A 12,025-nucleotide genomic window follows, 5' to 3' on the forward strand; every position below is an offset into this window, starting at 1 on the left:
AGTTTTTGAAGTAGTTCAGCTGGAAGTCTGTCATCTTCACTAGCTTTGTTCAGAATGATGCTTCCTAAGGCCCACTTGACTTCACAATAAGGAATTCATGATCTGAGCTACAGTCAGCTCCCAGTCTTGTTTTTGCTGACTGTATAGAGCTTCTTGATCTTTGGCTGCAAAGAATATAATCAATCTGACTTCAGTGTTGACTATCTGGTGATGTCCACGTGTAGAGTTGTCTCTTGTGTTGTTGGAAGAGGGTGTTTGTTATGACCAGTGCGTTCTCTTGGCAAAACTGTTAGCCTTTGCCCTGCTTCATTTTGTATTCCAAGGCCAAACTTGCCTGTTACTCCAGGTATCTCTTGACTTCCTACTTTTTTGCATTCCAGTCCCCTGTGATGAAAAGGACATATATTTTGGGTGTTAGTTCTTGAAGGTCTTAATAGGTCTTCGTAGAACCATTCAACTTAAGCTTTTTGCATTTGTGGTTGGGGAATAGACTTGGATTACTGTGATATTGAATGGTTTGCCTTGGAAACAAATCAAGATCATTCTGTTGTTTTTGAGATTGCACCCAAGTACTACATTTCAGACTCTATGAGGGCTACTCCATTTCTTCTAAGAGATTCTTGCCTACAGTAGTATATATAATGATCATCTGAATTAAATTCACCCATTCCTATCCACTTTAGTTCACTTTTTTGTGATTGCCCCAACCCATTCTTGCCTGGAAAATCCCATGGACAGAGGAACCTGGTAGGCTGCAGTCCATGGGGTTGCAAAGAGTCGGACACGACTGAGCGACTTCACTTTCACTTATTTAAAATTATATGCCTCCCCAGCACTCTAGTCACCTATCTTTATTTTTCTCATAATCATAACAGTTAGCTTCTGTTACCATGTGCTATTTTAAGCACTTTACAAATACTAATACATTTAATCCTTGTAACCCAATGTGTTATTTCTGTTTAACCCCGTTTTACTGATAAAACCAGGGCAGAAGATGGCTGATTTGGAATTGAAATACATTCTGATTATGAATCTTTGGTTTACTGCTAGCTGTACTCTGCTGTCTTTGCATATGTAGCACTTGTCAACCTCTTTAATGTTATATAACTTTATTTATTTTGTTTACTGCAGGTCGCTACCTGCCACCTCCACCCCCATCTAAATGTCAGCTCCAGAAAGACAGGATTTTTTTTTAATCTGTTTTTTTGTTTGTTTTGGTTTGTTTTTTCTTACTGCAATACCCCTAGCACCTACAACAGTATCTAATTTGTAGGTTCAATGAGTATCTATTGAAGAAAAGAGATCTTTGAAAAGGTACTATGTACTTACTATTTTAAAGTTGTAAAGTTGAGTTCACCAATAAGCTCTAAACTTTTATAATCTATACAATTCTAGAGCAGTGTAAAATGTCAGAAATACCCAATTTATTCTATAACAGGCCAGAAGACATATGACCTTGAGCAGCTGAACAGCAGCAAATACACCTACTAATAGAATCATCTGCCAAAAGAGTTTATCTGAAAAAGGAGATTACATATATGAAAATCAGTCAATACTGTATTCCCTTTTACCTTGTACCCATTTTTCTGTTGAAACAGTGGTCTTTTTCTTATGGATTTGGAAAAGCTCTTTCTATATTAAGGAGATTAATCCTTTGCAAAGTGAGTTGCAGATATTTTCCCCAGTTCATCTTCTGGCTTTTGCTTTAGTTTATGCTGTATTTTACAATTCACAAGCCTTTGGTTTTTGTAATGGGTTTGTCAGTCTTAATTACAACTGTCAGGAAGATATTCTAGATTAGAGAAGTTACCCTTATTTTCTTATATTTTCTTTCAGCACTGTTGCTATTTAATTTTTTATATTTAAATTGATTATATTAGAAATTCATCCTTGATTTTGGTATGAAGTATGGAGTTTTCTAGATAGATGTCAGTTTTTCCTGCCAGTGCCAAACCATCATCCTTATAATATATCCTTAAGCCTCATCTATTTTGGGGTCTAATTCTGAACTCTTCATTTCTTCCATTGGTTTTTCTGCCTCCTTTTATGCTAAGGCACTTATTTTTAATTACTAAGGCTTTAAAATATGTTTTAATATCTGATAAGTCTAGTTTCTCCCCTTTACTCTTTTTAGCTTCATTTTTATTTATTTTTTGACCACATCACATTGCACATGGGATCTTAATTCTTCAGCCAGGGATTGATCTTGTGTCCCCAGCAATGGAAACACGTTATTCAGGAATTCTTAACCACTGGACCACCAAGCAAGTCCCCCTGCTCTTCTTTTTCAGAATTTTCCTGGCTAATGTGTCTTATCCAAATGCACTTTCTGATTTCTTTGAATTGCAGGGGGGGAAAAAAATCTGTGGCCATTTTTGTTAAGGTTGATTTAAATTTTAATAAATTAGTATAATGACATCTTTAGAATGGGTTTCCCTCTAAGAACATAGTATGTCTTCCTGTTTGTTCAAGTCTTCATGTTTATCATTCAGAAGTAGTTTTTTAGTTGTTTTGGTGTTTTTTCACTTCTTAAGCTTACTCCTAGGAGTTTTATCTCTGTTGCTTTACCACACAGTTTATGATTTTACTTCTCATGTAGCTCTGCCTTTATGGAAAGGACAGTATAAATCATGCAGGAGTAGTGAGCGTCAGTTTAATTCTCACCATAAAGTAACCCATTGACCTTCTGGTTTTATGCATCATTCTGTACGATCTATTAACATGATTCACAGCGAGAGACGAACCCAGCCTTCACATACCTGTAAGTCAGGTTTTACAGCCTGTGAGGCTGAGAGCCAGTTCCTAGATCTTGGCAAATCTGCCCTTGTAAATCCTAGGTGTGCTGCTCAGTGGAGTGGCCTCTTAAACAGCCAAGCGACCTCTCCCTGTAACACTACAACCATGTGTGTGCCTTTAAAAATCAATAGTTCACTTAATGAATGTCACCATTTTAAGAAAGCCTATTATGCACGTTAGTTATACTTGAATGACAGCCTCTTCAGCCATTACTGATATTTCTGCATCTACTTACGAGTGAAAGAACCTGATCTATACACTAGTGATATGCTTTGGAAAATTACTGAGTAACTGTCATTGGTCAAATCTTTAATGAAAGTTTTAAATTCTTGTACATTACAGAATTTCACAAACTTATTTGGACAGCCACTAGTCTGCTTGCTTTCTCCTACAGCCTATCCAAAAGCTTTACAAGGTATGTTCTTTCATTCCCTGTTATATCCATAGGTCACAAAACAATTATGTCTTCATTTTGAATAATACTGATCTGATCTTTGTCTCCCCCATCTATAGTGGTCAGTTTTAGGTTTATAGTGTTTAATGTGGCAAGTATCAGTCTGAAATAAACCCCGAAGACTTGCCAACAATCAGACTTCCTGAATGGGCTACAGTTAGGCCTTGAGATAGGTCTAAAAGAAATGATAAAACGTCCTTGAGAAGAGAGTGGTTTTGGTTCCCTTGCTATTGGGGAACTTAAGATTTGTGAATATTAAAATTCGTTTTGTAGGTGTGCTTGTCTTCATCCACATAGTACGATTTCTTCTATGTCTGGCTCCATATTTTAAGTATCTTTTAAGACCATGAGAAATCTGGTCTAGGACACCTCTTAATCCATGCCCAAGGATTAGGATAACCTAGCTGGCACAACTTAAAAGGTTTCTTTTATTCACATTTTTACATCACTGTATCTTTAACATAAAAAAACCTCTTCTCAGTGTGCCAGAGAGACAGGTCAGTGTTGTGCGGTTTCTCAAGTGGCTGAGAAATGAAAATTTTTTTGTCTTGAATAATTTGTCCTCAGTAAGCAACCCACAAAATCTGATTCTAACGCCTAGTCATTAAACTAGGTAAAATACTAAACAAACCTTACTCCTGTTTTAGCAGTACTTGTCACTGTTTCACTATCTTCCTAACCGTGAACAGTGCTGGTGTCTCTGTGGGGGATGGCATTTTACTGCTACTTCCCAGCCAGAAGTCCTGTCTGCTGATATAGTTTGACACAGGAGGTGATGGTCAGCATTTGAATGCCCGAGAGAAGCTGGAGACTTTTCACCGTTGTTTTAAGGTAAGTTCTGCTATTTCACAGGGAAAAGCGTGTAGAAACACTAAGTTCATGTATCTAGAAGACAGATCACTAAGGGATAGAACTTACCTTCAAACAACGGTAAAGCTCTCCCGCTTTGAGGACTTGGTTAACCTGTTTCTTACGATTTCTGAAGAAATGTAAGCCCCTTCCAATGGCAAGTACTTTTTGCTGTCAGTTTTTTCCCATCATGAAACAGCTTTATTTTAAATTGCATGAACAAATGGGTTAATACCATGATTATTTAATCAGAAAGGTTTTATTGTGAAGAGGGTAAAAACACAGATTCTAGAGGCAAATTGATCATATTTGAATCCCAACTCTGCCCCCTACGAGCTGTGTGACCTTGGGAAGTTCCTCAGGCATTCTGTGCCTCAGTGTCTTTCCTAATAAATGGAGATAATAATAGTACCTACCTCCTTAAAGAATTCTGAGTACACAGTAAGTAGTCAATATGTGTTAACTATTGTCGTTATTATAATGTGCTTAATTTAAATATGTGCCCTTAATGTGTCTTAGTCCAGAATCCTATCTTTTGTGCTATGAAAGTGGATGAAATGATGTCTCAAGTGGAGTTGAAGGATGCGTAAAATTAGACAGGCAGATAGGAGTGAAATACGGTTGAATAAGAGTGTTCTAGCAAAGAAATAGCATGTGAGCATGTGAATAATGAATTGGAGAGGAGGTTTCATGAAAATGGGGAGATGATGGTGGCCAGATTAAAGACAATGGCTTATTAGCTGACTCCAGAAGATAATCGTTCCAGAGAACCAAGAGGACTTGGTGATGGACAGGATGAGGGAATCAAGGAGAGGAGGGAAGCATGGACTTCCAGGTTTCTGGCTTAGGTGATAGTAGCAATGATGATCCTGGATAAGATTTGTAAGAGAACAAACAGGGGGAAAGAATCTGCTTCCAAGTCTCAAGTTTAACGTGTTAAGAGTTTGAGGTTACCTTTGAGAGTGACGTTAAATGTCATAATCAGGGGCTACTGAGTCCAGTAGAAATATAGGAATCACACGTATGATTTTAAGTTTTCTAGTAGCTACTAGAAATACCTTTTTTTAAAGTCTTTAGAGACAAACAGGTGAAATTAAGGTTAACGATAAATCTTTCTGTACTGAGGCTTTGAAATCCCATGTATATTTTACACTTCACAGTGTGTGTCAGTTTGGACACTGTTTTGAAGTGCCTGGTGGCTGCTGTGGAACAGTGCCATTCTGGACCTAAGGAGCTCAGTTAGGCTGCAGCTAGAGAACTCTGACTTAGTAGGCACGTAAGTGATAACCAAAGTCATGTGCATAGGGGACATCAACAATGTGGAGAGAGAAAATACTGATGTTTATGGGATAGGTAAAGAAAGAGCAACTAACAAAGGAGAATGAAGGTGACTGGCAGCTCTAGTGCTCCTCAGAGGGTTCCATCAGGAACTGCCCATGATCCAGCGCTTGCCATATTTGCGTGGAAGTTGTTAGCTGGAGGGCAAAAAGCAAAGGAATATGTTTATTTTCCATTTCTCTTAAGTTGATGAGGCTCTATCTTAAGTTTGTTCAGCAGAAACCAATATACCTGGGTTTTGCTTTTGTAGTTCTAAGCCAAATCTACGTGGCTGAATTATAATTTAATGATATTCATATATATATATGAATGTTATATATAACATTATTAATGTTAACATTATTATAATTAGCATTAATTTTATACATATATATTAAAATGTTCCTCAAATGCCTCTCTTTTGTGAAACTGTTTTCTATATATTTAACATGTTTGTTATTACAGATCAATCTCAACGAGGTAGCCTGTTCACTCTCTTTTTGAACAATCCTCTAATGGCCTTCCTATTTGTCTCTGGACTATCAAGCATGCGTAGAGGCCTATGGGAAAAGTGTCAAGAATATCTTCGAAAAATCAACCGCGACATTGCCCAGCTACTGACCCATTCACGTTCAATAGGTACCCTACTACTATAACTGCACACTTAACAAAATGTACTATCCTGGTTTAAAATTGTTTAAATTGTTTGATGTAATTGTATTTGTTGAAGGTAGGAAAGTTGAGAAGGTTTTCCTGAACATGTCTTCCCTTTTGAAATGTATCTTCCACTTAAGTATCCTTTTACTATCACTTTTCTCCTCTTTGCAGATCAGGCATTTCTCCAGTTTTTTGGAGATGAATTTCTTCGCTTGCTTCTCACACGGTTTATCTTTTGTTCAGCCACCATGAGGATGCACAAGATTTTTCGGGTAGGCAAACAAGATCAATCTTGCCATTTTAGGTGTTTATGAATCATGTTTTACCTGCATTAAGTAAACTGTGAATAGATCCAAAATAATATTCATACATTAATATGTAAGGTATGAAGATGAACAGTATCAGGCACATCTGAGTATCTGCCACTCAGTTTAAGAAGCAGAAAGTTTTCGTTACTTTTGAGGCCCCTCAATGGGCCTTCCTGATCTTATCTCCCTCTCAAATGAAGCTAAAACCCTGAATTTTGTAATTGTCATTATAGTTTTGTCACATGTCACTCATTATCTTCTGATAATGGCCCTTTGGGTTGTGTCTGGTTTGTTATTGTTAAAAATGACGCCACTGTGAAATCTTCCATCAGTTACCTGGCACACATACAGATTTTCTCTGGGGAACATACCTAGGAGTGGATTACAGGGTCAGACAGTACAGGTGTATTCAGCCTTACTAGTTAAAGGCCTGGCTGTACAGTCCACGCTTGCACTAGCCATGTGTAAGAGTTGCTGTTTCCAGTGGTCATATATGGACATGAGAGTTGAGCCGTACAGAAGGCTGAGCACTGAAGAATCGATGTTTTCGAACTGTGGTGCTGGAGAAGATTTTGAGAGTCCCTTGAACTGCAGGGAGATCCTACCAGTCAATCCTAAAGGAAATCAACCCTGAATATTCATTGGAAAGACTAATGCTGAAGCTTAAGCTCCAAAACTGGCCACCTGATACGAAGAGCCAACTCATTGGAAAAGACCTTGATGCTGGGAAAGATTGAAGGCAAAAGGAGAAGGGGACGAAAGAGGAAGAGATGGTTGAATGGCATCACCAACTCAATGGACATGAGTTTGAGCAAGCTCCAGGAGATGGTGAAGGACAGGGAAGCCTGGTGTTATGCAGTCCATGGGATTGCAAAGAATCAGACACGACTGAGCAACTAAATAACAACAATCCTTGCCAACACCTGTTGCTGTTACTCCTTATGTTTCATGTGAATCTGATGGGTGTTAAGTAGTAGGTCCTTGTGGTTCCAAGTGTCATTTCTGGAATGACTGTTGAAGTTGAACAACTTTTCATATGTGTTCTTTATGAAGAGTGTGTTTAAGATTTTGATCTATTTTGCTCTAAGTAGTTTGGTTTCTGTGTAGTCATGTAACTATTAACATGTAACATTTATCAATCTCTTTTTTCAGTCATCAGTTCATCTCAGTTTTTGATGCATTTTGAAGTAAACTGTGGACTTTACCCCTCAACACTTCATCATGCAAATAAATAACTGGATTTTATAGTTATGTATTTATTTTTTTACTTCTTTTTTTTAATGTAAACTTTACGTATAATGAAATACATAGAACTAAAGTGTACCATTAGGTGAGTTTTAACAAATAGATATATCTTGGGACTTCAATAAAAATAAATAAAATTTTAAAACTTCATACACCTTTGTAACTCAAACCTCAGTCAAGTTTTACAATAGCATCATTCCAGAAAACTTTCTCCATATCCCTTTCTAGTTAGCCTGCTACCCATTATCCCAGAGGCAATGCTGTTTTTTTAATTTTCATTTCAGATTAGTATCAGCTATTTACACAGTGTACTTGAATTACACTGTGTGAACCTTCTTTGATCAAGTGTATTCTTAAGATTCATCTGTGTTGTTTCATGCAGAAGTAACTCATTCTTTTGAGTAGTTCCATTTTCTGAATATGTCACAGTTTATTTAAGCCTTCTCTTTTTGATGAATACTGGGGCAGATATAAACTTTTGACTTTTATAGATAAAGAGGCCACAAACATTCCCAAAGGAATCTTTTTTTTCCAAAGACTTCTGTTTTGAATTTTCTTGGCCATAGGATATGTATGTCTTTAGTTTTATAAGAAACTGCCAGACCTTTTCCTCAAACTAGCTGTACCATTTTCTTTTCCCAGCAACTGCATATGAAAGTTGCTTTGTACCCTTGCCAACACATGATGTTGTCAGCCTTAAATTTTTTTTAATTTATTTATTTTTAACTGAAGGAAGATTACTCTACAGTATTGTGTTGGTTTTTACCAAACACCAACATGAGTCAGCAGTAGGTTTACTTGTGTCCCCTCCCACTTGACCATCCCTCCCAATCCCACTCCGCTAGGTTGTTACCCAGCTGGGTTTGAGAACCCTGAGTCATACAGCAAATTCCTATTGGCTATCTATTTTACATATGGTAATGTATGTTTCCGTGTTACTCTCTATACATCCCCACCCTCTCCTTCCTCCCCAACCCAGAATTGTCCATAAATCTGTTCTCTATGTCTATGTCTCCTTTCAGTTCAGTTGCTCAGTCTTGTCCAACTCTTTGTGACCCCATGAACTGCAGCATGCCAGGCCTCCCTGTCCATCACCAACTCCCAGACTCTACCCAAACCCATGTCCATTGAGTCAGTGATGCCATCCAGCCATCTCATCCTCTGTCATCCCCTTCTCCTCCTGCCCTCAATCTTTCCCAGCATCAGGGTCTTTTCAAATGAGTCAGCTCTTCGCATGAGGTGGCCAAAGTACTGGAGTTTCAGCTTCAACATCAGTCCCTTCAATGAACACCCAGGACTGATCTCCTTTAGGATGGACTGGTTGGATCTCCTTGTAATCCAAGGGACTCTCAAGAGTCTTTTTCAACACCACAGTTCAAATGCATCAATTCTTCGGTGCTCAGCTTTCTTTATAATCCAATTCTCACATCCATACATGACCACTGGAAAAACCATAGCCTTGACTAGATGGACCTTCGTTGGCAAAGTAATGTCTCTGCTTTTGAATATGCTATCTAGGTTGGTCATAACTTTTCTTCCAAGGAGTAAGCGTCTTTTAATTTCATGGCTGCAATCACCATCTGCAGTGATTTTGGAGCCCCCCAAAATAAAGTCTGCCACTCTTTCCACTGTTTCCCCATCTATTTGCCATGAAGTGATGGGACCAGATGCCATGATCTTCGTTTTCTGAATGTTGAGCTTTAAGCCAACTTTTTCACTCACCTCTTTCACTTTCATCAAGAGGCTTTTTAGTTCCTCTTCACTTTCTGCCATAAGGGTGGTGTCATCTGCATATCTGAGGTTATTGATATTTCTCCCAGCAATCTTGATTCCAGCTTGTGCTTCTTCCAGCTCAGCGTTTTTCATGATGTACTCTGCTTATAAGTTAAATAAGCAGGGTGTCTCCTTTGCTACTCTGCAGATAGGTTCATCAGTACCATCTTTCTAGATTCCATACATATGCATTAGTATATGATATTTGTTTTTCTCTTTCTGGTCAGTCTTAAATTTTAACCAGTTTGGTGGATTTATAGTGATATCTCAGTGTAGTTTAAACTTACATTTCACTGATGAATGAGGCTATTGGACATCTTTTCAGGTGCTTATTAGTTATATTTTATCCTGTTCTGTGGTATGCCTTTTTGTTTTCTTAACAGTGGCTTTTGAAGACCAAACTTTTAAAATTCTGATGAAATTTGAACTGATCTTTTTTTTTCTTCCTTTTGTGGTGTGTTTTATCTGAGAAATCTCTGCTTAGCTCCAAGTCACAAAGATTTTTCTCCTATGTTTTCTCGGAGTTTTATAGTCTTAGCTTTTATATTTAGTTCTCAGTTAACTTTTGTTTACAATGTGGAGTAAGGGTTAAAATTTTTTTTCAGTATGTATGTGGAGTTGTTCTAGTGTCCCTTGTTGAAAAGATTATCCATTTTTCATTGAGATAATTTCATTGTTTTTTGAAAATCATTCAACCATGTATGTATAGCGTTATTTCTAGATTCTAAATTCTGTTCCATTGACCACTAGCATTTTTTTCTCCAGTATACTACTTCCTTGATAATTGCAGCTTTACAGTAAGTGCTGAAATCCTTATACTCTAAGGCCCTGATACCACCAAAACGCCTTAAGTGTTTTAATAGTTCTAGATCCTTTGCATATCTATGTGAATTTTAGCATCAGGTTTACATTTTGATTGAGATTGCATTTATTCTATGTAATCAATCTCTGGAGAGTTGTATTTTAATAATATTAAGTCTTCCAGTTAATAAATATGGTATATCTCCCTATTTATCTAGGTCTTCTTTAGTTTCTCAGCAATATTTTGTGAGTCTTATCATATAGGTCTTATATATGTTTCATTAATTTTATTCTGAAGTATTTTAAGTTTGGGGATGATTTGTAAGTAGAATTATATATTTTATTTCACTTTCCAATTTTTGTTGCTAAGACATAGACATACTGATGTCTTATAAATTAACCTTGTATCCTGCGTCTTGCTAAATTGAAGTATTAATGTATTCCTTAAGATTTTTTATGTACGTGATCATGTCATCTTCAGACAAAAGCAGTTTTACTTCTTCCTTTCCAACCTGTTTGTGTTTTATTTTATGTACACATGTGCTTTATTTATTTCAGTGTTACAGCAAAATGGTTAATAGAAGTAATGAGAATGATTAGCTTTGCATTGTTCTTGATTTTAAGAGAAGATTAATCATATACCATGAATTATAATGTTAATTGTTAGTTTTTCATAGATATCCTTTTTCAGATGACTGTTGTTGTTTAGTCGCTAAGTCATGTCTGACTCTTTGCAACCCCATGGACTGCAGCACGCCAGGCTTCCCTGTTCTACAGTGTCTCCCAAAGTTTGCTCAAACTCATGTCCATTGAGTCGGTGATGTCATCCAACCATCTCATCCTTTGTTGTCCCCCTCTCCTCCCACCTTCAATCTTACCCAGCATCAGGGTCTTTTCCAGTGAGTCAGCTCTTTGGATCAGGTAGCCAAAGTATTGGAGCTTCAGCTTCAGGATCAGTCCTTCGAATGAATATTCAGGGTTGATTTCCTTTAGTATCGACAGGTTTTATCTCTTTGCTGTCTGAGGGACTCTCAAGAGTCTTCTCCTGCTGCTGCTGCTGCTAAGTCGCTCCAGTCGTGTCCGACTCTGTGCGACCCCATAGATGGCAGCCCACCAGGCTCCCCTGTGCCTGGAATTCTCCAAGCAAGAACAATGAGTGGGTTGCCATTTCCTTCTCCAATGCAGGAAAGTGAAAAGTGAAAGTGAAGTCGCTCAGTCGTGTCCGACTCTTAGCGACCCCATGGACTGCAGCCTACCAAGCTCCTCTGTCCATGGGATTTTCCAGGCAAGAGTACTGGAGTGGGTTGCCACTGCCTTCTCCGAAGAGTCTTCTCCAGCACAATTCAAAAACATCATTTTTTCGACGCTCAGCCTTCTTTATGGTTCAACTCTCACATTCATATACAACTACTGGAAAAACCATAGCTTTGACCATATGGACCTCTGTTTGCAAAGTGATGTCTCTGGTTTTTAATATACTGTCTAGGTTTGTCATAGCTTTCTTAAAGGAACAAGTGTCTTTTAGTTTCATGGCTGCAGTCACCATCCGCAGTGATTTTGAGGCCTGAGAAAATCTGTCACTCTTTCCACTTCTGTTCCTATTGCTGAGAGTTTTGTTTTTTCACCAGGAATGGGTATGAAAGGTTGTCAGATACTTTTTTCTGCATTACTCTGATATATATTAATTCTGTTAACATAGTGAATAGCATTGATTGATTTTCTAACAGTAACCATCATTGTATATTTGAGCTAAACATATTTTGTGGTCATGTATCCTTTTGCATTGCTGAATTCAATTTGGTAATACTTCATTGTGGATTTTTGT

The 12,025-nt window shown here is 37.7% G+C and overlaps 1 protein-coding gene across 1 annotated transcript in view; it reads left to right on the top strand.

Moving 5' to 3' along the window:
* SCAI (suppressor of cancer cell invasion) overlaps positions 1–12,025 on the top strand; it is a 99,806-nt gene that overhangs the window by 84,363 nt on the left and 3,418 nt on the right. The window contains exons 14-16 of the mRNA XM_068966253.1: positions 3,139–3,211; positions 5,882–6,055; positions 6,245–6,345. Coding sequence (XP_068822354.1) covers positions 3,139–3,211; positions 5,882–6,055; positions 6,245–6,345 — 348 coding nt within the window. The remainder of the gene's footprint in view (positions 1–3,138; positions 3,212–5,881; positions 6,056–6,244; positions 6,346–12,025) is intronic.

Source organism: Capricornis sumatraensis, chromosome 1, assembly GCF_032405125.1.
Source record: "Capricornis sumatraensis isolate serow.1 chromosome 1, serow.2, whole genome shotgun sequence".
Lineage (NCBI taxonomy): Eukaryota > Metazoa > Chordata > Mammalia > Artiodactyla > Bovidae > Capricornis > Capricornis sumatraensis.